Genomic DNA, 27,565 nt, shown 5'->3' with positions numbered 1-27,565 from the left:
AGATTTCCAAATGATTGCATCCTGTTTTTATGTACATTTTACACAGCGTCCCAAATTTTTGGTAATTGAGGTTGTAAAATAATATGGTCCAAGCGTTGTGGCCGTGGGTCTAGTGGCCTATATTCTACAGTATGGAATTGTCAGTACAAGTTCCAAGAAATTCATCTTTGGATTAGGGAAGCTGCAACTTGACACCTCCACCAACCAATGGTGTACTGCAAATGGTAAATATTCCATGTTATAACACAGCTGCAGGTGAGCAGCAGGTGAACACTTACCATCAATGGTCAAATATTTGCTTAACATAAAAACATTATTTAAACGATAGGTTATTTTATAACAGTAAATTCCCTTTAAGATATTTCCTTGATGTCAGTGAATGGAAATATTGTTGTTCAGATCCTAAGACGAAAATCCTGTGCTGATTTTATCTGAAGGAGGTGCATGGTTCAGTACAAGAGAGAACTCTGAAACAATTAAGGTCACTTATTGCATTCATTCTGGCAAACATGCTCTGTGTGATAGCTGTATTTCCTGGACTGAACACTGCTCCACTGATGCAAACTCACAGCATCACAATGAGTTCCTTCCAGACTGTGGGTGTTCTGTACTGTACTGAAGACATTATGTGAGTAGATATACAGTACAGTAGACCAGCGGTCAAGCAGAATACACTTGTATGAAACTGGCCTAGGAAGTTCAGACCAGGAAAAAAAGTGCTTTAAATCTGCAGTATAACCACAAAAATCTTCTGTGTGTCAATCATATTTATAAAAGCTCGTTTACATGTATTTCTGGTATTGAAGGACAGACCAAAAAACTGGAACAAATTTATCAGTGTGGACATGCACCTGTATCAGATGGACATTATCAGGACAATTTTGGATGTCTATACACCTAGATAAATGTCGGCCTCACACATGATCTTGTTTGACGACCCACCCCCGCATAATCTCAAAAAGGATAAGGCTGTTGCCCAGTATCTGGGGAATGTGGCATGCTGAAATCCAACACTCCAATACAAACTTAGGATACCCCCATACAGATTTGATTCATCTAATGAGTTTGACCACCTTAAGGCTGGCCATACTTTGATGTATTTTGGCCAAACCCACTGATTTCAGGGGATAAGCTGACCAGCTAATGTATATGTCAGTCTCCCAACTCTCCCCTGATGGCAGATGTCTCCAACAGTCACCTCAAGACTATAGCTGACTTAAAGGGAACCTGTCACCAGTTTTATGGTGTCCTAACTAAGGGCAACATAAATAAGTGACTGATTCTCTTAGCAAAATGCTGGGTCACTTTCTTTAATTAACCCAGTCAATCTGCCAACATCTTGTATTGAAAAACACAGCTCATAATGATGAGTCCTGAATATTCATGAGCTCCTGACTCTCCCCGCCCACCTGCTGCTGATTGACAGTTATTTTCCATATGAATCAGCAGCAGGTGGGCAGGGGAATGGCTATAGCTCTGAATTAAAAAAACGCTGGACTCACTGACATCACGCTGGACTCAAATCAGCTCGTTAGCATGCGACATGTGGCATCTTTGTGCGTATATTATGAGGTAACCATCTGTCACACCAGTAAGTGAATACATCTAAGGTACTTTTTAGTAGTTAATGATTGTATATAATTAGTTAGATTATAATCAAATATCCACATGACAGGTTCCCTTTAAGACTCTGAATGTAAACAAGATTGTTAACATTCACTGATAGCAAGAAGAGATAGTGAGTGTAAGATCCTCACCTGTCTCGTACTCTGGTGTGACCAAAAAGGGTCCTCGTGGAGCTGCGGGACAGGTTACGCGTGTCTCCATTGGTACACCAGCTCCGACCCCTTTGCGCACAGACGCAAGGATGTGTTCGTATGTGTGCCGGAGGGGAAGACCGCACGGCTTTTCGGGGACAGCTTGTCCGGCCTAGTGGCAGTACGCTGCGGCCGAGCTTGTCTCCGATGCCTAATGCGGATTCCATTCCGTTCTCCATGTCGACGTGCTCACGCACTCTCACAGAGCCTGTCATGTATCTGCATTTACGTTCGAAAATGGGTTCGCAAGGGGATACGCGTTCGCACTTCGTATGCGTTTCGCCAACCAGCGAAGGGAATAGCACCTGGCCGCAAGTTCAAAGCAGATTAGGGGGTCGGCATTGGTCTAATTGACTGATGATTGACCAAAGCCTTGTACACAGTTGTAGGGCAGGATCATGAACTATGGGGAGTGGACATTGGCGCCCTGGGATTTGTTAGCAGGCACATAAAAGGGGGCCTCCGAGGTCGGTCAATGCCCACTGTTATCCTTCCTTATCCAGGTGCAGGTCAGTACTGCTAGCTACTGACTGAAGTTTGCTGGGACTTCGTCCGTTCCAGTGGGACCCAGGACCCGGGACTTTCCGTGACACATCCGTTTACCTGGCAAGTTGCACAGAGACTTATGCACGGATCGGGACTACCCCTGGCTTTCCTTGGTTTTTTGTTTGCCTGATGTTTGCCCAGTGAAGTTTACCTGGACTTTGTTAATTTTGTAAATAAACCCCTTTTACTTCATCCTCACTGGTCTGTTTCGTTGGTGCCTTGCATTACAGTGAGGAACAGAAGCACAACGTATATTACAAAGTTGTATAACTTTTCATTAACCAACATGTGAACTTTATTTACATTTTTTTTTAAAGTACATTTTTACATGTATGAGATCCTTACAATGTACAGTGTACACTGTAGTGATAGCAATGCCATTTTAACAGTGTCGGCTAAAATGTTTCTCAGCAAAGGTACCAGCATTTTAAGAAATATCATCCAAACTATAAATACAAATTCTGCATTGCCCCCAATTGCAAAGCTGCCTGGAGGAGGGGGGGGCGGGGGCATTACACTGCTCTACAATAGATGGTAATAATGTGACCCTGCCTACGATATGCCATCATGGCTGAGCAGCCTGACAGGAAAACTCAGCAATATGTAGTATATCTACACGTGTCAGAGTGTAGTGTGTAATGAGGCCCCGTCCTCTCACCACCCTAGGCAGTTCTGCAAATGGAAAACAACCAGTCCTTATCACATTCTAGAAGAGGTTGCTTGGAGCCATTTTAAACAATACCTGGAGAACCCCTTTAAATATGCAGCCTGTCAATTTATGATGCAATGCATAAGTTGAAATCCGTTGGAAATCTGCAACAAATGCACATGTGATTGCATGACTTTTGCCATGGATTTGTCAGGGGTTTTGCCACAGATCCACTTTAGATTTTTCCACCGCACATTACATACTGTGTGGACGTACCCTAAAAGCTCCAGAGATACAATGCATGCAGTATAGCACCAAACCTACTGCACTCAGCACATAACCTGTGAACTGTATGTGAAAGGAGGTAACACAATTCTCAATTCTGTAAATGCAGTCATGCAGGAATATTTACCTTTCAGGCAGATTTCTCTATGTGTTTTGTCCTTGGACACACCAGCAGTTACTCATCTGGGGGAAGTGGAAGCAACTAGTTCTATCCTTTAAGGGTACATCCATACGTGCCTGAACATTAAGTGGAAAGGTCCGCTGTGGGGTTTGCCACGGAAATGGCTGTGGATTTCACCCTCTCAACTGCAAAGGGTAACATCTGTGTAAGAGTACTGTAGCATAAATTGACATGCTGCACATTTTTTATGCAGTGTGTGGATGATATTTCTTTGCTGATACTGAACCATGCTGCGGATTTGCTGGATGAAAATCCGTGACAGCAAACCCATGGCATTTCAGTTATGTGTGGAACTTATTGTTAAAATTGTATTTTCAAAGTACATATCAATTCCCTAATATAATGTTGGGAAGACAATTGAGGGGTGCCCTGACCACCATGTACAAATATGTAAAAGGTCCATACAGAGATCTCTCCAATGATCTCTTTATATTCCAGCTAGAGCGAGGGAGAACAATCTAAAGTGTAGCCTGGTAAAGATCAAGAATTGCCTCAGAAACCTGTCTTACCACTAAGACTGCCAATATAACCGTCCTCTCTAAAAGCTACATGATGATCTACTGCTAGGTACACTCTGTATGTCAGCGTGTTTTCTTGTCATTGTGAGATGTTGTACATTCTGTACGGTATAGACCGTAATGCAACGTAATACTGCACTAGTCATTATCATGTGTCGTCATTTGGTAATATGATATTACTGTAAACGCTTAGGAGGTTATGAAATAACAAAGTGAATAATATTCACCTTACCGCTCCAATGCTGCCGGTTCCAGTCTCTGTATACTGGCCTACAGCCATAACGTTTCAATATGGACATACGAGTGCTGTGATCACTATCTGAGGGCGCCTCTGCACTCGGTGACTGGCTACAGCAGTCACATGTCCATGTTAGAACGTCATCACTGGAGGCTGTATACAGAGACTAGCGGGAGACCTGGAGGCATCATTATACAAGTGATGGGGGATCAGGAAGGTGAGTATTACTCAGTTTGCTACTTCATAGCATGATAAATATTTGGTAAAATTTTAAGGGGCTAAACAACCCTTTTACTTGCTTCCTTTAACGAAGAAAGTGATCTAAATACTACACCAACCTACATGTCAGGAGATGTCAACTACCAACCTACAAAGAATGTAATTACTCAGACAGTCCCTGGTCCCATGCAGGAGCGAGTTTCATAGGAAGTCAACCTAGCAATATGTTTTTGGAGTCAATAAATAAGTGTAATATGTACCATGAGAAAACCCAAGCAAGTACTGAGAAGAAATACAAAGGCAATGCCGATGCAGCTTTACTTTGCTTTGATATGACCATTGATATTTTGCACAAGATATTATGGCTGGTTTTGTTTTTGTTTTTCTTTGAACTGTGGCTTAGGCCTCGTTCAAATTTAGGTTTTTCACTGACGTGCTATTCGCATTTTCCATGGACGGCACACTTACCCTTTTATTTTAATGTGTTTGTTAACACATCAGTATTTCTTACTGAACAACTCATTGAGACAGGCACTATTGTGGTCCATGATGCAGACCAAACATGCCCATTGAAGTGTATGGATACTTGAAAAATCACTGACACAACATGGATGGCATCCATGTTTAGTCCGCTGGTATAAGATCCTCTGGAAATTAAGTTTCAGCTGAGCAGTGTCCGTGGAATATGAAGGGCAAAAGAACAGACACACGGACTAAACATGGATCCTTCATTGGACATCTTCACAGATGAAACGCAGGATGTCAAACGGACATAGAAATGTGAACACCTTAGAGTTTATTCAAATCAATGAAGCACAGGGGGCCTCCACGGACAGCAGACATATCCATATCCTGGGTCAGTGGAAAAACAACAGAGACACGCACTCCTTTGGGCCATTTTATGGACCAAACACTCAGTGAAAACCCCAAACAAAACACAGAAGCCATCCAAGTTCTGTTGGTTTTTATACTTGATCCATTGTTCCACTTTTCCTTCTAATCCATTGAGTAGAACAATGTAAAAAGTTGGAACAAAGAAGTTCCTGCAAAAACAGATAAAACCATGAAAATACATGGAGACATGTCTGTCCTGAACACATTTAGGTAATTACAAAGGGTTTATTGCACCTAATAGATTAGGTAGTTCTTTTGCGCACTTCAGGCCCTTCTATGAACCTTCCAAAATCCATAATCAGATTTTTTCACATAAGGCAATGAACAGTATGTGTCTTCACAAGAAACCATAAGCATTCTTCAATACACACTCATAGGCTTCACGCACTGTGAAATATGTGGGTTCAAGGGTCCTCCTTTACAAATCCCATCAACGATGAATATCGGCGGTAAAAGTGAGACTCTTGGATGAAATACACAAACTGCTCACCTCTTTCTTTATTCTGTTCTCAGCAGCCTGTATCCGATGATCCATCTCCTCCTCGAGCTCACTCAGCTGCATAGCGGCTTTGTCCTGGGCTCTGCAATTGAAAAAGAAAACGATCAGCAAACAACAAGTATAAAATTCTTCTCTCACTTTTGTTCCATACTGGGAAAGGAGGATTTGAGAAGCACAAAAAATGCAGTCTTTACAGTGTAGTGGGATATTATGTTCTCAGTGTTCTACTGCACTGCCTGGTATGATGTTATTGACCGTGCGGTGACAGGTTTCACCAAAAGGCGCGATACTTCAGAAGACAAAGACCATACAGCTATCAACAATTCTGTGTAAAGCAAATTACTTGCCCAGCTTTTTCCACTTTTTGCGACTTTTTTTGCACTCGATTGGGCAAAATGTAAGTACTTGTGCAAACATTTGCAACTTTTTACACTCACTTGGGCAAAATTTTTACACCACTCTCACTCCAGTTTTGTAATGTGGGTGGGAAAGTGGGTGTGGTTAGCTGTGTTAATGAGTTTCACTCCAGATTTATCTTTGCGACTTTTTTAAAATGTCCCAAAAGAGTCGCAATCTCACTACAGGAGGAGGGTGGAGTAGGAAAACTGGAGGAGCTTCTCTAGACAAAAGTGTCAGGTCTAAGGTTAAGCCAAATTTATCAAGTAACATGAGACATTTGATAAAGTAGCATAAAGTACACCAACGCAGACTCCAGCAAAAATGACATAAATTCCCCCATAGTGTTTTGGAATTAGGTTTTTTTTTGCTGCATTTTTAGCAGCATTTTTTTTTTTTTTTTTGCTGTAGTTGTTTTTCCATGACTCTTAAAACTTCCTCCTAGGAATGCACACAAAACATACTGGGAACACCCAATTTTACACATATTTGCATAAGATCACCTTCTTGTGACCCATTGTGCGGGTCAATCCAGTAAAAAATTGTAGCTATGTTTTTTCGGTCAAAAACACTGCTACTGCAGTACCCCAGAAAAGGGTACTTGCAAATTGTCCTTGTCATTTAAATGTTATTTAATGTTACCCAGTATAGCTCTGTATGGATCAGTTGGGGTTAACAATCCTGACTATGCCCTTTTAGGAAGCTAGGTGATTTAGGTCTGCCCATAGTTCAGTAGTGGTATGTTAGCTGAGGAAGTGGGAGAATCTACATGTACTCACTCCTTGGAGCTTTGCCTCAAGAACAACATTACTCGTTCAGCTTATTTTCACAGCTTCTAACAGGCAAAGTAAAGTTAGAGGACAGTATATAGTAGCTGGAAAATACAGTGCAACTTTATATAGATCATGTGTGAGGAGATGCAAGTACCTTTTCACTGCAATGGCCAAATTTTCCATTTCTGTGCTCTGAAGTCTGATCTCCCGAACAAAGTTTCTGATGACATGTTCATATTGCTGGATTAGGAGTGGTTCCACTATGGTGATGTTCTCATACAGTGTGCTGGCTTGTTCTTTCCTACAGAGTGAAAGAAACATAAATAATAGGTACATATATCACACACATATACTGCATACAAAGGAAAAATCTGATTCTGCACAGGAGAAGGATTTTCTAAGACGCTGCAAGACCGGTTCCGTTATAACCTTGGATAGTTGGGAGTGATCAGTACATACAGAAGACTATGGGCCAGATTTATCATTAGCTCAAGTCAGAATAATGGAGTGAAAAAGTCACACATTTTTGCACAATCGCTTAAACTGCGCAAAAATTTGCGACTTTTATTGGCTATGCACTATGCTCGCCAGTTTTCTGAAAGTGGGCATGTTTTCTTATGTAAATGAATCTCTAGACAGATTTACTATTGCAACAATTTAAAAAGTCGCAAAAAATTGCGCAATTTCACTCCAGTAAAGACCATGCTTATCTTATGCCACTTTTTAATAGAAGGAGACACCCATTGAGAAACCTTGGCGTCTCCTCCTCCCTGTTCCGATGCTATTAATTAGCATACCAGGCGAGAGAATTTAACAGGGGCCAAAGCGGGCGAACGGAGCGGCGCCCAGGAAAAATAGCAAGCGGTATTAGATCCCTGCTTTATGCCCTACATAAAGGGCTACTTATTTTATAATGTCTGGACCCATGAAAGGTCCTCTTTAAATACTCTGCTTTCCTTCTCTGTGCTGCACTAAACTCTGCTTAAGTCTGGTTTCAGTACTTTATGTCGGTTCTGGTATCCTTTGATGGTGTGCGTGCCGTTGATGGTGACTGTTATCCCCCTCCTGACACTCAGCAAATAACTCAGCAAATAAATTATCTTCAGTCGAATTATTCCACTCGCTGGTTTCTCTTATGGTGACCAACGAACGATTTCTTCTGGTCCCTATGGCTTCCAGACATCTGCGTCCATGGTCAGCAGAGCTTAGGCTGCTCTGACTGACATAGGCACGTCAGGCTGTGAGCGTGCCACACCATACTCCTTTCTTGTCCAGACTAGATTCCAACTTGAACTAACTGGAACTGCTGCCCTTCCCTGCTGGTAGGAAGCAGGACTGACCCACTTCAAGTATAGCTCTGCCATTTACACTGCCACCTGCTGGGGAACCAGGCACAACACATGAACATAACAGTTGCATTAGGGTCCATTCACACATCCACAAAATGGGTCCGCATTTGTTCCGCAATTTTGCAGAACGACTGTGGACTTATTCATTTTCAATCGGGCCACAAAAGATACAGAGAGCACAGCAGGTGCTGTCAGTATCTGCACTTTTGTTCCGCGGCCCCGCAAAACATAGAGCATGTCCTATTCTTGTCCGCAGCCACAGCCACGGACAAGAAAAGGCATTTCTATTACAGCGTCGGCGGAACGCACATGGCCAGTGTCCCTGTTTTGCAGATCCGCAATTTGCGGACCGCAAAACTGTTGCGGACGTGTGAATGGACCCTAACAATCACAGCATTGCACAATGTAAAGGACCTGGACAGAAATACAAAGATTACATTTATGTTAGCCCATTGGAGACAGTAGCAGGGTGTAGGAATGGAATCACCACTCCAGGGTGTTACACATGCATGTATGACCACTGCTCCATTCAACCATGGAAGCATGTCCCCATTGTCATGATTGACAGGGGCCCCAGGAGTCAAATTATGCCCTGTGGATAGAGATAGAGATAAGTTGTCTTGTTAATGGGACAACTATGGAAACACACCTCAAGTGCTTTGATTTAAGGATGCCTACAACTGACACCGGACACCTCCGCTCTTCATATCTGAAAAAAGATTTTCTGCTAACCTGATGTTCTGGACAGACAGGATGTTCTGTTGATATAAGGCTGTATTCACACTAGCAAGTTCATCATTGGGATTCTTCTGATGACATTAACCCTCTGTGGGATTCAGTCACACTCAGTGCCAATATTAAACCTGTCTGCTATGCTACGCTACACAGTAACAGAAAAACAGTAACCTGATGGATCCAATAAAAGATCTGCCATGGATCTGTCAGCATCAGAAGGCTTGACACCGACATGAAGAGGGCCTTTTATAGGCCGGTGTGGCCTGAGAACAAAGAAATGGGATCTGTGAAGGTAGTATCATACATGTAGCTACATTTTAGGGCCAAAACCAGATCTCTAATACATCCAAGAAAAATGAAACCATGGTCAGATATCATTCAGGTACCAGTGTGCTTCAGCACAGTATTCTACTGTATAGTCCTGTCCACTCCTATTTCATGGCTACCTAATAGAATTAAAGGGACATTCCAGCCCAAACAAAAAAGAGTTTCTCTTGGCAGCAAATTATGTAAAAAAAAAAAAGGAAAAGCTTACAGTCACCTAACCAATCACCCAGCATTGCCGTTCCAACAGTTCTGGGGTCCCCAAATGCTCCACTTCCTGTTCCTGTCTTGAAACAGGAATGCCCCTTTAATTGTTTCATGTAAGCAAAATTCACAGCACCTTTTATTTCTCTTGTATTAGGTACATATATTTTTATAAGTCAACCCCTACTTTATTCTTATTGATTATTCTATTTTATACCAGCTTTAGATGCAGGTCATCAACCAACAGAGTAACAAGACAGGCAGACATGACAACATACACCTGACCCAAGAGAGGGTCACAAGAACCACCCTATAAATGCACAGCCAACAATAACCAGGTAATAAAATATATCAAGTTTATTAGACACACCAACAAACTCACATTTAAAATTGTATACAAAAATGAATGAACAACGTGTCGGTTTGAGAATAAATGCCACCGACACATACAGAGTCCACTGAACGTCCACTAAGTAGGAACATACAAAATAACCCAGCTATATACAATATGCACCTATGAACAGCATAGAGAAAATATCAGATAAGATAAGGCCACTAATGAATAAAAAACAGACCACAATGGGGTCAGGTAACAAGAGCCAAAACCTGTGTGGGCAGCTGGAGCAGTGGACCTGAATGGATGAGAAACGCCCAACGCGTATCGCCGACGCAGTCCGGCTTCCTCAAAACAGGCAGATATGACACTGGCATTATCAAGGGGGGCAAATGAACCAAACTGGCAAGCATACGTGATCTGCAAGCACATGTGATTATATGTCAAATGAACACACAGATCAACATTTCAGCCAATAAATACCAATAGATGACTGGTCCTGTAATTGGCAAGAGTATCCACGTATGTGAGACACTCCTACAATTTCCACCCAAACTTAGGCCTCCAATTATATCTAATTTGCCTCGTTAAGTATTCGGTAGCCAAGTAATGCTTTAGATGGCTCCTAGACTACTTTACAATAATAGAGATTAGCTGGATACACTAGATTAAGGTCATCATTTTAGCTCATTGTGACCTCCGCCCATTTGACCACTGGCACTTTGGCGACCCTAAAATGTTTACCACCCATCGTGTCCTTAGATTGACACTCGCAAGGTACAATGAAATAGTGTTATAGGTCTATAAAATGTGTTCCTCTTTAATGAAACCGGGTTCATCTCTGGATTTTATAACAAGGCACAGAGGCTTATATTGCATCAACTCTCTTTACTGTCCACCATAGCAGCAAAGAATGAACAGTACAATCAGAAAAGAAAAAACCATAGCAACCAGCTCCACCCCTACATCCCAGTATATATGGGCTCAACCCTCTGGAATCTTCCTCTTTCTTTGCTGCTACCATAGCAGATAAGTACCTACGTTCCTCAGCTGGTTAATTGTAGTGTGTATGTACAGTTGGGGTTCTATGTTTCGTTGTCTCTTTCTATTTAGCTCTTATTTATCTATATATTGTGGTGGCTTTCCCCTTCTGGGGTTATTTTATTTGTTCTTAGCCCTTTAGGTTCTTTCCTTATCTTTCCCCTCTCTGTGGCCGCTCGTCTCGGCGGCTCTCCCTGGCGCTTCCGCTTTTGCAGCGGTCTCGTGCCCTTCTTAGTTTCCTTCCCCCCTCTTTATTCTCACCTCCGGCTGTATCGCGCTTCCCGGTGTTTTCTGCGTCTGGCCATTTCGGCCATCCTTGCCCCGTTCCTCCCGTTCTCTGCTGCACCTGAAGTCTCGCGAGGTGAGATTTCGGGCGCCATCTTCTTCTCCTCCTGTTCGGCCGCGATCGCGCAAGAGTTGCAGCGCTCAGCCCATCATAGCGCCGTGATCTCGCGGGACCTAGGCGCCATTTTCAACTGCTTGCTGCCGCATTACCTGCCGATCGGTGGCTCATTCGGTCTTTGGTGAGTTTTTTCTCCCCACAACCTGTGCCTTACATACCATTGCTTGAATCGGTTTCCTTAGTGCATCCTTTTTTTTCACAGGTTCTTGCTACCCTTCTGTTTATTCTTGCTGAGGTCTGAGTTGACTTACTCCTGCCACAGTTGTATTTACCATCATGTCTACACGAAATTCTACCACTGCCCAGGCCCAAGACAGCCTTCCAGCCTCTCAGGTGCCCCCAAATTTAGAAAGCGGAGTGGTTGCTCTTCATCCTGACACGCAAAATTCTATTCTGCACCAATCCATATCCAATGCGATAATCGCAGCTATGGGCCCTATGTCCTCGGCCCTAACGCAGTCCATATCTCAGGCCATCTGCGCACAATCTGGCATGTCAGCCCTAAATGCGGTGACACCCTCAGCCTCCAGAACATCTCGGAATGATGGTTTAGTTCCATCCCAAGATAATGCGGTTGTCCCGCGGAAAAGAGCCTGCCCACGCCAGGCAGAAAGATCTCGCGCGTGGAAGTCGGCCAGGACTCTTCTTGAGCCAGAGTCTGATTCCGAAAGGGAATCCCTTGAGGAGGCATTAGAGGAGCCTGCACATGACTCACATGGGGAATTGGCTGATGTGAGGGTAGTTCCGTCACCTTTAGGAGGGTTATCAGCCACGGTCACCCCTTTAGAGGAGCAGACCGTTCGGGGGGGACCTTCTGGTAGACACCTTAGGGGAACCACTGTTTAACCCAGAGGAGCTCCATCATCCCCGCTCCGCAGAGTGGCTCCCTGCTACTCACGTGGCCCAGTATTTGGAGTCCAAGATACGCGCTCCTTTAACCAAGGAGTCACATAATAAATTAACGTCCGTTAATCCCTCACAAGGTGTGCGAGACACCCATAGTGGATCCCAAAATGGTGCAGTTTCTCTCTAAAACGGGGTTTAACCCTAAAAAAGGGTTGGATTCAGCCCTTAGGGCCGTCCAAGACAAGCTTCTGCCTCTGTTACCTTCTTTGACAAATTGTGTAGGGGGAAGACTCCGTTTCTTTTTTATGTCTGGTCAGGAATCACCTCAGACCCTTGGGTTCTGAACACAATCAAGGGCTTCGTTATAGATCTGATAGACGTCCTGTCTCACCTTCCTCTTCCCCCTCCGATTCGTTCGTCCGGGCCGGCTCTGCATCAGCTTCATTCGGAGCTAACGGAATTGTTTCACAAGGGGGCTATAGAGCGCGCGTCTGCGCGCCCCGAGCGCGTTATCAGCACTGTTTTCCTGGTGCAAAAGAAGGGAGGCCAGATGCGCCCCGTCATCCATTTGAGACCGCTAAATTCTATAGTACGATATCGTCACTTCAAAATGGAGGGCATCCATCTATTGCGAGACATGCTCCTGCCCGGCGACTTGATGGTCAAATTAGACCTCAAGGACGCGTACTTGACTGTCCCGGTGTCCCCGGTCTCCAGAGACTTGCTCCATTTCCAGTGGGGAGAGCAGATTTGGCGGTTTACTTGCCTACCATTCGGTCTCTCTTCCGCCCCGTGGTGTTTCACCAAGGTGATGAAGCCGGTAGTGGCCTGGCTCCACAGCAGGGGCGTCCGCATGATAGTCTATTTAGACAACATTCTCATTATCGCTCAAAGTCGCTCTATTCTTTGCAGGCATCTCACCATGGCTGTCAACCTTCTCTCGAACCTGGGGTTTATTATCAATCAGGAAAAATCGTGCCTGACCCCCTCCACCTCGATGGAGTTCCTGGGTTCAGAGTGAATTCTATTGCTCTTACACTCAATCTTCCCCTGACCAAAGTTCACGCCATCCGCAAGGAGCTTCAGCACGCATTGCTTTGTCCGCACTTGTCACTCCGCCATCTGGCTCGGTTGATTGGACTTCTGGCCTCCTCCATTCAAGCTGTGTTCCCAGCCCCCTTGCACTATCGAGCCCTTCAGCAGCTCAAGATCGCCCACCTTCGTGTGGGTGCCTCCTATGCCGACACCATCTCCTTAGACAGGGATACGAAAGACGAGTTGCGATGGTGGATCCAGAATCTCTTGATCTGGAACGGCAAGGCTATCTTTGGTCCTCAGCCCGACCTGGTCATAGAGTCAGACACCAGCTTACACGCGTGGGGAGCACACTGCAATGGAGTGTCCACAGGGGGTCCTTGGTCTCCAGAAGAAGCCCGCCTCCATATCGTTGGCGATTCGCAGTTTCGCCAATGGCATCGTCACAACTTGTATCAGGCTGCGGATGGACAACGTCTCTGCGGATCGATACGTCAATGGCATGGGCGGGACACGCTCCTCGGTTTTAACCTGTCTGGCGAAGGATTTCTGGGAGTTCTGCCTTTCCAAGGGCATCATAGTGGTGGCGGAACATCTTCCCGGTCTCCACAATGTGTTGGCGGACTGGAGTTCTCGCTACTTTCGGGATTCCAGCGATTGGAAGTTAGATGGGGAGGTGTTCCGGGCCTTGTCGTCTCGTTGGGGTCCTCCCTCTGTAGATCTGTTCGCGTCCCGGTTGAAAGCTCAATTACCCAGGTTCTTCAGTTGGCGTCCGGACCCTCTTGCGGAAGCGGTAGACGCGTTCCTGCAATCTTGGGAAGGGACATTAATGTATGCTTTTCCCCCGTTTGCCCTCATTCCTCGGGTTCTCCTTCAGGTGCGGCGTCAGTCTGCGGAATTGATCCTCGTCCTGTCCCTTTGGAGATCCCAGTCTTGGTTTCCACAGTTGCTGGATCTCCTGGTCGATTTTCCTCTCCTCCTACCGGACCTTCCCTCCCTTCTCCTGGACCCAGCAGGGGAACCTCATCCACTCTTACAGTTGGGTTCCCTTCGTCTTCTTGCATGCAGGGTCTCGGGATCCCCGGCGAGATGTCGGACGTTTCAGAGACGACTTTCTTCCTACTGGAAAGCGCGTGGGCCCCAGGTACACGACGTGCTTATAGAGCCGCTTGGGACTCTTGGGCTCGTTGGTGCGGAGAACGCAATTTGTATCCCCTTCGAGCTCCTGTGAGTTCAATCTTATCCTTTTTGCCCTCACTCTATGACGCAGGGAAGGCCTATCGTACGATCAACCTGTACAGATCGGCAATCTCTTCTAGACACAAGGGTTTTGATGGTTGTCCTGCGGGTCAACATTCTCTTGTGTGTCGTTTGCTAAAAGGGTCTCGCCTCTCCCGACCTTCCTAGGCCTCGTTTTTCGGCCACCTGGGATGTTTGTGTAGTTTTGAATTTTCTCTCTGAGTGGGCGTCTAATTCCCAATTGTCCCTCCGCCAGCTATCCGCTAAACTGGCCACGTTGTTTTGCTTAATCTCTTGTAAGAGAGTCTCAGACGTACGGGCTTTGGATGTCGACGCTCGTGCATTTACACCGGAGGGTGTTCATTTTAATATTTCCAGGCAGACTAAAACTAATATCCGCTCTGTGGTTTATCCCTACTTCCCGCATTCGCCCCAGCTATGTCTGGTAGCTTGCCTACAATAGTATGAGTCCCGCACTTCTTCATTAGGTTCTCCTGAATTTCCTCACTTGTTTGTTTCTTTTCGCAGACCTTATTCTCCGGTCACCAGTATTACTCTTTATTGCTGGGTAAAGTGGAATCTTGGCCTGGCAGGCATTGACACGGGTATTTTCACGGCGCATTCGGTTCGCAGTGCATCGGCTACCTCTATGGCGGTCTCGGGGGCCCGTCTTGAGGATGTCATGAGGCTGGCAGAATGGTCCAGGGTCTCCACGTTTCGGGAGTTCTATTTCCAGCCTCAGTCACATGCCTTTGAGACTGTGGTTTCTCAGCTTTAAACTTGCAATATGAGCCTCCGTGTCTTGTTATAAAATTTCACGATTTTCCTATTTTATGACGTAAAGTCATGATTTTATTAAAGACACGGAGGCGAGTATTGCCCTCCCTATTCCCGCCCTGGGTTTTCGGTGTGTCTATGTGTGCTATTTCCGTTTGTCTTTGTACTCACAGGTTGAGACGTTCTTACACTTGAGAGTGATCATCGACGTTCCTGTTCGAGTTTACTACCGGCGCTAGTTTGTGGCCTCCTTCCGTTGAGGATGTCGTTTATCAGGAGTTGTGTCTTTGTTTTCGGGTCCATTCCGGAGTTACAGTTACAGAAGTGTTCGACGGTGGTGTGGTCGCACAAAGAAAGAGGAAGATTCCAGAGGGTTGAGCCCATATATACTGGGATGTAGGGGTGGAGCTGGTTGCTATGGTTTTTCTTTTCTGATTGTACTGTTCATTCTTTGCTGCTATGGTGGACAGTAAAGAGAGTTGATGCAATACTCGCCTCCGTGTCTTTAATAAAATCATGACTTTACGTCATAAAATAGGAAAATCATGAAATGTATACACTATAATTTATGTGCATAACCCAACAGTCACCTCATAGACGCGAGACGAAGCAAGTCTTGTGATATTTGAAGCAAGATTGCAAAGACCTCTGCAGAGGCCATACATTTTACGGTAGTACAGAGGCTATATTGTTAATAACGTTTTCAAACTAATCGGGTTTGGATACAGCGGTCTGACCTCGATTCGCTCAACACTAGTGACATCACATGTCATGTCACAGCGCTGGGAGCATCAGATACTGCTGACTCCAGTGCGGAGCAAGTGTTCCTTCACGTGCAAGTGGTGAGTTGAGTATTTTTTTTATTGTAATCTCTGAAAGGCCCTTTTTTTACATAGTGTACCTAGTTTTAACGGCCATTAGATGGGTGCACTCCTGTCTAAACGGTCATTAAAAACGGGCTTACTGATTTCAATGGTGCCCATCTGGCTGTGAAAAATGGCAAAAATAGGACATGTCCTATATTGTGACAGCCGATATTCACTGGCTGTTGCCTTAATTGGTTAAAAAAAACGGCCATCACTTCGAGAGACAAACAGTTGAGGTTGTTCGATAGACAACCACCATGGTAAATAACTATGCACAGTTATGGCATGCTCTCTTTCATTATTTTACTACTGCAGTCATTACCTCTAATTACACAGCAGTCACCACTAGTCCATAATTACAGACAATCTCCTGTTATCTTCGGTCAACCTTCTGAGGTTACGGCCCCACTGTCAGGTTTCCTGTTTCCTCATGCAGTTTTGGGAGCCAAAACCGGGAGTGAATTCAAAAAAAGAGGAGAAATTAGATCTGTCCTTTATACTTTCTTCACTTTTATGATTCACTCCTGATTTTGGCCTCCAAAACTGCATTAGGAAACCTGACTGTGGAGGGACCCAAAGGGTCTCTACACACAAAAATGTGTACTGCCATTTTTGGGGCTGTAAAAACACCATAATAAAACACATGAATCACCAACTATATCTTTTGCCTTGTTATTTTGTGGCATTTTTTCAGTTTTTTTTTGCAGTGTCTTACCACTAGCATTTTCTTCATGGTGTTTCTCCCCTAAAAGGAGGTGAAGTGAAGACTTCTACAGCAAGCTGCAATTTTAATATGTAGCCAGAAAGATTAAAAAAAAAGCCCCCTAATTAAGAGAAACACCATAGACCTACAGCTAACATCTGGAGGTCATGTTTTTACTGAAGAAAAAAAGGCACAAAAAAACAGGTACAAAAAAGTCACTAAAAACAAAAGTGTAGAACGCCACTAAAAACCTACATGTGAACCTGCCCTCAGACTGTGACATGTACAAAATGAACTATATTTTTCAGTGGTTAAATAAGAGATTTTGGACCAATTATATTTAATCATTTTTAATTTTCCCATAACGCTGTATTATAAATCCATGCAACATGGTGTTTGTAAACCACTGATTATACCGTGAATGGTACCACTGATTATGCAGAATGGTAACAACATGAGCAGATGCATAGCAAAGCTTATTATCTACTGGCGCTTCACACCATATGTTGTGTATAGTATAGGCATTTGCATATTGTGTAAATGGATCATTTAAAGGGGTTCTCCAGCCTTATAGGCAACAGCCTCTGGGGTCTTCCCCTGTCCCCGTAACCATACAAAATACCACTCACCTGTCTGCAATCCCGACGCTGCTCCTTTCCTGACCACTTCCGGTCCCCAGAAAGCGAATTACACAGGGCACAGCGGTTTGAAAACTATGTCACAACATTCAAGTCACTATGACTGCTGAGGCCTATGATTGGCCACAGCAGTCACAAAACCGAGCCGCTTCCTGGTCCTGCAGGGACCAGAAGCAGATGGCAATGGAACAGCAGCAAAACTGAGGACAGGCAAGTGGATTTTTTTATGTTCAGGGAGAAAAAGGAGGACCGCATGAGTAATTTTCTGACAGAGAATATAAGAATATAGCATTTGAAGGACACAGTGGCTCATTGCCTCACAGGAGTCCACAAGGAAAGTATTGTACTGTAATGTGTTGTGCAAGACTGAACTACAAAATCTGAAATATTAAGGCTTACTGATTCACTTTCACTGCAGTGTCACCATCCTAGCATTATGTGTTTTGGCTCCTGTGAAAGAACTACACTCCTCTTACGTCATGTAGTATTATCAGGTACTAAACATGATTGTGTGTTATCAGGTTACCGTAATGGCTCGGCAACTACAGGGTTGCTGCTAAGTGCAGAAGATGCCTGAACAGAAAGCATTCTCATGTAATATTACAGAACATACTTCTCCATTCAGCAACTGCATGCACTGTTGACTAGATCTGCCCCAGTCAATTGCAAGTAATGTCACTCTGAAGTAGGAACCGTAAACCACATAAAATCACAGAGTAGGGTCAGCGATTGCTGAAATGCGTGGCCAGTGGTAAAATCACTAACTACAGAGTTCCAAACTGGATCTGGAACTTTGCCTCGGGAGCTTCACAAAATTGGTTTCCAGATTAGGCAGCACGGTGGTTCAGTGGTTAGCACTGGTGCCTTGCAGCGCTGGGGTCCTAGGTATGAATCCATCCAAGGGCAACATCTGCATGGAATTTGTATGTTCTCCCCATGTTAGCGTGGGTTTCCTCCCACAGTCCAATAACATACTGATAGGGAATCTAGATTGTAAGCTCCAGGACAGAGAGTGATGATCAAGTCAAGTGCTGTGGAATATGTCAGCACTATATAAGTGAAATAAATACAAATTGTGTAAAAGCTGCAGACAAGATCATTAAGTACAGTGCATCATCTGAAGAGTAAAGCATGCTGCCAACAACCACAATCGTTCCTCACACTAGGGACTCAAGGAACAGGGATAGCTGTTGAGCAGGGGAGTCCAAATTTGCCATATAGGCACTCGTACCCAACACTTACTAGGGTCAATTTTGTAAGAAGCCAGTTTACCTTAGTATAATTTTGCAGTGTGGGAGGAAACCAGAGTGCCAAAAGGAAACCCAAGCAAACAAGTTGAGAACATACAAACTCCATGCAGATCTTGCTCTTGGTCAGATTTAAACCCAGGATCCCAGTACTGTAAGGCAACAGTGCGAGCCACTGTATTGCCCACTGTATTGGCACTGGCATCAAAATCTGTCTCAATGTAACCCAACCAATAGTTGATATAGAGTCAGAGAAAAGTGTCTATCCCTGCACCAGATTTATCATCCCGCCTGAGCCCCTGTGATAAATCTGGTGCTGGTCTAGACAGCCTGTCTGCAGGATTAGTTAATATGGGCCACTGTCTCTGGGGAAAGGCAAAGGTACAAATTCTACTCATCAGGTGACTTACAAAATCAACGGGATGTTTCGGTCAGCTTACAGACCAAAACTGCAGATTGGTGGGGGTCTCGGACCCCTTTATCTGATATTGATTACCTATCCTAAGGGTATGTCATTAATATCTAAATACTGGAAAAGATTGTCCAATACCGAAGACCTATCGTTCTCCAGACTCCATGTTTCAGCTCCTTCCACAGATGTTCAATAGGATTTAGATCAGGCATCCTCAAACTGCTGCCTTCCAGCTGTTGTAAAACTACAACTCCCACCATGCCCTGCTGTAGGCTGATACCTGTAGGCTATTTGGGCATGCTGGGAGTTGTAGTTTTGCAACAGCTCGAGGGCCACAGTTTGAGGATGCCTGATTTAGATCATGGCTGATAGAAGGCCACAGAATAGTCCAGTGCTTTGCACCTAGCCATTCTTGGATGTTCTCAGCTGTTTTGGGTCACTATCCTGTTGGAGGACCCAAGACCTACGACTGAGACCAAGATTTCTGACACTGGCCATCACATTGCGCTCCAGAATGCCTTTATAGTGTTGAGATTTCATTGCACCTTGCACAGATTCAAGAGGCGGCAAAGCAGCCCCAAAACATAATAGAGCCTCCTAAATGTTTCACAGTAGTTACAATGTTCTTTTCTTTGTATGCTTAATTTCTGCATCTGTGAACATAGAGCTGATGTAACTTGCCAAAAAGCTCCATTTGTGTCTCATCTATCCAAAGGACATTCTCCCAGAAGCTTTGTGGATTGTCAATATGCATTTTGGCAAATTCTAGTCTCACTTTTTTATGATTTTCTTTTAACATTGGTTTCCTCCTTGGTCATCTTACATTAAGTCCACTTTGACTAAGACAGCTATGGATGGTGTGATCTGACATGTTGTACCTTGACCTTAGAATTCACCTCTAATCTCTTTGGAAGTTGTTCTGGGCTTTTTGGCTACCATTCGTATTATCCATCTCTTCAATTTGTCAGTAATTTTCCTCTTGCTGCCACATCTAGGGAAGTTGGCTACAGTCTCATAGACCTTAAACTTCTGAATAATATATGCAACTGTAGTAGCTGTTTTGAAATGGTCTTATAACCTTTACCTTAACATGTTTGTCTATCATTTTCTTTGTAATCTTCTGAGACAACTCTCTCCTTAGTTTTCTTTGGTCCATGTTCAGTGTGGAACTGTCACGGTGGGGAGTGAGGAAACTCCCCACCGAAAACCGAGTGGAAAAGGGAAGAGCAACTTGGTCTGGACACAGGAAAAATGGAGCAGGTCACCTCCTAGAGCCACTCTAATCTTTGCCCTGACTCCTAACAGTATGAGTGGACCCAGATGATAGCACAGCTCATACCCAGGAACCTCGGACCCTGAGTCGACCTGATAATCCCTGGAATAGAAGCAGGGGTGAAACGACCTGTTCTTCCATGACGCGGATTAACAAGAGTCTCAACCGGCCTAGATGCAAGGAAGGGAGAGACAGTGAGCCGCAACTGGATCGGCAGGCAAGAACCAGAACCACTAAGCCCCAGCAGTGTAATCACGGGGCTCCGATCGGTTATCATGGCAGCCAGGACACTACTGAAGCCTTGACCGCTGCCATGATAACCGATCGGAGCCCCGTGATTACACTGCTGGGGCTCAGATCGGAAGCTGCCACTGAACCACCAATGAAGAGGAGGGGAGCCACTGCCACCAATGACTATAACAATGGGGAAGGGGGGGCCACTGCGCCACCAATGATTCTAATAATGGGGGGGAAGGCCGCATTGAACCACCAATGGTTATGGTTTATAATATTGGGGGGTGCACTGCGCCACCAATGAATGTAATTAACAGATTAATTCAAGTGTCAGCAGCGGGTGCCGGCGGCGTTATCACAGACCTAGCACCCGGCCTCAATAACAGGGCAGCCTAGCGCAGCCTAGTGTTAAGCAAAATACTAGTATTTGGCTGTATTTGTGAGAGGAGAGGCTGATTACACGGCTACTTACTTGCACCTGTGAGGCCAGGCTGGGTGGGTACTAGGCTATTTATAGGCTCCTGTAGGCCTAGGCTGACGACGGGTCAGCTGATTTCACTACCTGTGAGTCAGCTCTAGGATACAGCAGCATGGTGTGGAGGCTCCTTACGGCTGGGCGATGGCAGAATGTCTTAGCAGGGCGCTGGTATTCACGGTAGGATCGGAGTGGTTTGCACGGGACCAACGCTGCGGTCCGCGACATGTAGCGCTCTGAGATGTAGCAGAGTCGGGCGCTAAACGGTTGAATGAGGGTTGTTAGTTGGTTCAAGTCATGCACGCTGTGTTTTATATCAATGGTAAGGAAAAAAAATAAAAAATAATGCTGTGGTATTGCATTTGATGGCATGGTGCCTACAGGGCGGCATGCGATGTGCAGTACTCTGGTTCAAAGCAGAGCGGGGTGCTTATGGTCTAGTGAATGCTCGGCTGTCCAGGGGCTTGTTGGGGGTCATTGCATATAGTTGTTGGCCTAGCAGGCGCCTGGTGTAGGTATGGTCGCAGGTTCCTCTATTTAAAAATAAAATAAAAAAAATTAAAAAAAAATAAAAAAATGTGTGTTTTTAACATGCAGGGGCACATCCGTAGCTAATGCCAAACAGGCAAGGAGTTGGGGTATGTATACCAGGGGTCTGCATGTGGGGATCCATGCAGATCAGTCGAGGCGCCTGCATTTGAGTTCTGATGCTCCTATAGGTAAGAGTGGTTTATCTATAAACTGTATGTTATGGGCACACATGCGTCAGCGGTTCTGTGCTGGGGTACAGGTGCATTATGTTGCCTTATTGTCGTTGCTTCAAGGTTCATGTTCATACACGTTTATGTTTTTATTTTTTGTTTTTATTTTTTGGTGGTGCTGTGGTGACCATCCTGGAAAAAAAAAAAAAAAAAGCCTGCAGCATTATGTGGGGGCGTTACCTTCATAGCTATGTCCATGTGTCTGCATTTACAATTTATACTCTGTTCACCACTAGAGCTGCGTTCATGCGTTGCTGTTGCATAACATTGATACCCTGTTAGCTCAGATTGCATTCACAGCTGCGTTATACAGTGCTCTTCATGCTCACAGCTGGGCCCATACCATGTTTTCAGGCACTACTCACATCCAGAGCTGCGTTCACCCACCTGTTCATACATCACTTCGGCTTCCACTTAAGGCCGCATTTTTCTTTTCATTGCTACATCATGGTTACTCAGTATTTTCTCGGGGGCAGTCAGTGCACCGCTCTGATACCGTTCTCCTAATGAACATAGCTGCTTCCTTCAGGTTACATTTCTTCCCTCGCAGATGCCTGGCCCCGCCATTAGGGTCTCTCGCGCCTGGCAGTTAATAAGTCCTGTCACGACTACAGGCGATTACGAAATCCTGTCACGTCTACAGGTTAATAAGTCCTGTCACGTCTTCAGGCAATTACGAAATCCTGTCACGTCTACAGGTTAATAAGTCCTGTCACGTCTTCAGGCAATTACGAAATCCTGTCACGTCTACAGGTTAATAAGTCCTGTCACGTCTTCAGGCAATTACGAAATCCTGTCACGTCTACAGGTTAATAAGTCCTGTCACGTCTTCAGGCAATTACGAAATCCTGTCACGTCTACAGGTTAATAAGTCCTGTCACGTCTTCAGGCAATTACGAAATCCTGTCACGACTACAGGTTAATGGGTCCTGTCACGACTACAGGCGATTACGTCCCGATCCATTATCAGAGTTAAGCGGCATATGCCATCCTCTAAGTTTTTGGGTCCTATATTAATAATAAGAAATAATTTAAGCAGTGGCCTGGGGGATAAGTATAGGTGTAGTATTTGCTACCAGCAATAGTTGGTGTCCGAGCAGGGCCCTTAGCGAATGGTTGGACTTCATTAAGTCTTCTATCACATTCACCATTGTTATTTCAGTCCGCAGCTCCCGGGTTCAGACCTTCTTGCAATATGTTCATATGATCGTCAACATAGGGGTAAATCGTTTCTGACTACCGACCGCTCTTTCAAAACATCAACTTTAGCTACCTCCTAAAACAACGGCACGTGACAAAGAGGTAAGGTATATAGAAGTCGCTGTTATGTACGGTATATTCCGTACCTTCATCGGGCAGAGTTTTCGGCGTTCAAAGCGGGCATCGTAATGGTATGTATATATTTACTCTAAATACGGTCCATGCTTTTTGGCCCCTTTAGGCTACCCTACAGCAGCAGTTACGGCACAATTCTACTGCTTGTTGAAGATAGGGTTAGATAGGTTAGGGACACCTTTCTGATAGCCGATCCGAACACAAGTGTTAAGCAAAATACTAGTATTTGGCTGTATTTGTGAGAGGAGAGGCTGATTACACGGCTACTTACTTGCACCTGTGAGGCCAGGCTGGGTGGGTACTAGGCTATTTATAGGCTCCTGTAGGCCTAGGCTGACGACGGGTCAGCTGATTTCACCCACCCACCCACGCCATCTTACAGTCACTTCATATAGGGGTGGCCCCCTTTAGGCTACCCTACAGCAGCAGTTACGGCACAATTCTACTGCTTGTTGAAGATAGGGTTAGATAGGTTAGGGACACCTTTCTGATAGCCGATCCGAACACAAGTATTGTTAAATAGTAAGACCCGGTATCGAATCGATCTGGGTCTAAAAGTATCGCTTGGGTATTGATACTTCGATACCCGGTGCAACTCTACTTGTGAAGTCACCTTACTTTAACACATTTGTGACATTGCTGCATCTTTCAGCCGCTCACCTTACTAAAACCCACTTGTGATGTCACAATAGCTTCCCTCACTGAAATAGTTGTGATGTCATAACAGTGACTTAATACAAACACAGTTGGGATGTCAAAACAGCTCACCTTACTGAACCCCAATTGTGATGTCACAGCAGTTTGTCTCAAACCCACCTATGATGTCATAGCAGTTACCTGACTAAAATCTACTTGTGATGTCACGGTAGCTTACTTAAAGGGGTTCTGCACCTTCATTTAACTGATGATCTATCCTCTTGATAGATAATCAGCTTCCGATCGGCGGGGGTCCGACACCTGGGACCCCCGCCGATCAGCTGTTTGAGAAGGCAGCAGCGCTCCAGCAGCGCCGATGCCTTCTCACTATTTACCGCCGGGCCGCCCGCCCACTGACGTCACGACTTGTATCAACTAGAGTGGGCGCGGCTAAGCTCTGTTCACTTTGTGCCATAGTATGTGCATGCACATGCTAAATACATGTGTTGGCTGTGGTCTAGCCAGGGCTAGAAATTATCCACAGTCTGGCAATACCTCACCAACAGCTTAGCCTAACAAATATAATTATTCCTACCAACAGCACACTTTGTGTGCATGACCGCCCCATAAAACATACCAAAAGGAGGCACTTTGGTGCTTTTTTTTTCCGGCAGAGCAGCAGTAGGGCTTAAAGGTTTGGGGGCATTTTTTTACTATTGCATTGTTCTCATTTTGAGCTAAAAATAATTTTTCAATTGGTCTTTATTAAAAATGTTGAGCCCTTTTCCCTGCACCGCTTTGAGTTTATCTAGTAGCAGGATCTGAATTTTCACTCAGCTCCATCAGACAGCTCAGTTGACGGCTTCTTATCTCTGATTTCTGACCTTATAAACACTCATTATAGCTCAGTTCTTAGGTTACTGATAAGAATGTGGCTTAGGCCTCATGCACATGACCATTGTTGTGGTCCAAATCGGAGCCGCATTTTTTGCGGCTTGGGTACGGACCCATTCACTTCAATGGGGCTGCAAAAGATGCGGACAGCACTCCGTGTGCTGTCCGCATCCGTTGCTCCGTTCCGTGGCCCCGCAAAAAAAATATAGCATGTCCTATTCTTGTGCGTTTTGCTGACAAGAATAGGCATTTCTACAATGGGCCGCCCGTTCCGTTCTGCAAATTGCGGAAGGCACACGGGAGGCTTCCGTTTTTTGTGGACCGCAAAAAACAGAATGGTCGTGTGCATGAGGCCTTAAATAAATGTTTATGACCTTTGAGAGAAAACGGCTCAACATTTTTAATAAAGACCCATTGAAAAAAGGATTTTTAGCCCAAAATTAGTAACATGGAATCATAAAAAGTTGCCCTCGAAGGTGTACATGCCCTTTAAAATGTCCTGCAATTTGGGATTTTTGGGCCAGAAACAGTGCATGGTACAAAAATGATGCAAATATTAATAAGTAAGCAATAAAGGGTAAGTCTCATCACAGCCCCCTGGCCAACAGCTGAATCTGCTGGGGGAAGTTTCCGTTGGCTTCCCAGCTCCCCTGCAGGAGACGCTACAGGAAAAATGGAGCATTACATGTGGTTAATGAAATGAATGCCCATCTATGCTCTGGCTGTCTGATAGTAGGGGAAGATGAAACTATGAAGATGAACTACAAGAGTCTCTCTTAGCCATCAAAAAAGTCATACCGATGTATTTACAAAGCTCCTGGGTAGAATAGATCTATACATAAACAGTGAAATGGCACTACCAGGATCATGTACGCCGTAAGGTTGTGCCAGTCCAATTTTGTAAATAATCTCTGTTCTCAGAAAACAATACTGAGCTAGATTTATTTGCTTCCATTCCACATTCTTCTGAAAAGGTTGCATCAGCCAAGAGAAAAAGCCAGAGTGAAACCTTAGAAGTGAGTTTTATCACACGTAGATAAGTTAATATTTCCGTGCCTTAAGACCTGTGGAAAAACAGAGCCTATAAGAGATCACCTTTACTGCCCCTGATAAGATGTCACCAGCTTTTCCTATACCAGATGACCCGCATATCTAGCTCTCACTGATCCCATGATTTTTGGCTGCAGAGGAAAGGGACAGGAGTCCTGAAACGCGTACAGCCTGTGTTCTCGTTCCCTTCATTCCCACTGCACGGCTAATATTTTACAAAGTTTCCAGATACAGGTTCCCCGATTATATGTACAACGGCAGCCTGCTGTTTGTAAACATCCATACGCTGGAGCTACTTATACCAGGTCCGTGAAACTAAACGGCGCAGGCAGCTAAAGGAAGCTCCAGTGCGCTAAGCTCTCCACATGTTCAAACGATTCTCGTGAAGCCGAGCTCTGACTACTTACAGTATAAGCCATGAGCTGCTACATATCTTTGTATGAGAATTATAACTCAAATTCATTAATACCTTTATTTACTGGAGAGAAGGTGGAGATAAAAAAAAAAACATTGTTTGCTGATGGTTATAGACTTTCATTATATAAATATTAGGAATTAAAGGGGTTTTCCAGTCTCCTGATATTGATCTATCCTCATGCTAGGTCATTAATATTGGATCAGTGTAGGTCCGACACCCCGCACACCTGCTTCCTTGCAGCCTTCAATCCTGGAGCTAGCACTGTGAATGGAGCAGGAAGCGCAGCGCCATTCAATGTGTAGTGGCCATGCTGGGTTACTGCAGCTCAGCTCCTACTCACTTCAATGGGATATGAGCTGCAATAACCCGGCACGGCCACTACACTTTGAACGGCGCTGTGCTTCCTGCTCTATTCACAGTGCCAGTTCCAGTCCTGGAAGCTGCAAGGAACAGCTAATTGAAGGGGGTGCAGAGCGTAGTACTCCACCAATCGATATCAATGACCTATCCTGAGAATGTTATCAATATTAGGAGCCTGGAAAACTTTAATCTAATCTATATTGCCCTACATTTTGGAAAATATGGGAGAGATTTATCATCCTCCAGCTCCTTGTTTTTGGCATAAAAAAAAAGTCACAAAACCCAATTTTTTCATCTTCTTGCCAAACACAAACCCTTAATTAGCAATTTTGCATATACTCTATATAGTGCTGCATCTCACAAAACTAGTACCATCTAGATAGACTATACAATCTGAGGAACATGTCAATGATTTTTTTTTTACTCTACAGCCCAACAGCTTGAATTCTATATGCCACCTCTAAGGTTCTATTCCAGCAAGTATCTCTTTGGAATATGGGCAAAATCCATGCTCTCCTTCAAATTGTTCTGATCGATAGAGTCCTATTAGGGTCTGGTTTAACAGATCCCTAAAAAAATTATTAATTTGACATCATTTTTGTAGTATGCCATGCAAACATATGACTCCCAATGGATCTTCTGCCCTTTTGCATGTACTGTAATAAAAAAAAAGGTATTATCATGTGGGGTTGACACAATACCAAAATTTTGATTCAATTTTGATACCATAAAAAAAGTATTGCGATACTCAATACCACCAGAAAAAAATAAAACACAAAAAATGCTGCGTGCATCCGCATTTTATGGAACGTCCTGCCTGTAATAGAACAGTCCTATCCTATTTTTTGGAGGGAACAAGGTGACTGAAAAAATTGCAAATCGTGTGTTTTTTTTTGTTTTTCTGTTACGGCGTTCACCGGATAGGATCTATTTTTTGATATTTTAATAGTTCTTTTTTGGA

At 44.4% G+C, this 27,565-nt stretch overlaps 1 protein-coding gene across 1 annotated transcript in view; it reads right to left on the bottom strand.

Moving 5' to 3' along the window:
• Positions 1-27,565, bottom strand: part of RASEF (RAS and EF-hand domain containing) — a 105,317-nt gene that overhangs the window by 52,835 nt on the left and 24,917 nt on the right. The window contains exons 2-3 of the mRNA XM_044287729.1: positions 7,170-7,316; positions 5,838-5,928 (exon numbers count right to left, since the gene is read on the bottom strand). Coding sequence (XP_044143664.1) covers positions 5,838-5,928; positions 7,170-7,316 — 238 coding nt within the window. The remainder of the gene's footprint in view (positions 1-5,837; positions 5,929-7,169; positions 7,317-27,565) is intronic.

Source organism: Bufo gargarizans, chromosome 1, assembly GCF_014858855.1.
Source record: "Bufo gargarizans isolate SCDJY-AF-19 chromosome 1, ASM1485885v1, whole genome shotgun sequence".
Taxonomy (NCBI): Eukaryota; Metazoa; Chordata; class Amphibia; order Anura; family Bufonidae; genus Bufo; species Bufo gargarizans.
This window is presented reverse-complemented; position numbering and strand designations above follow the sequence as displayed.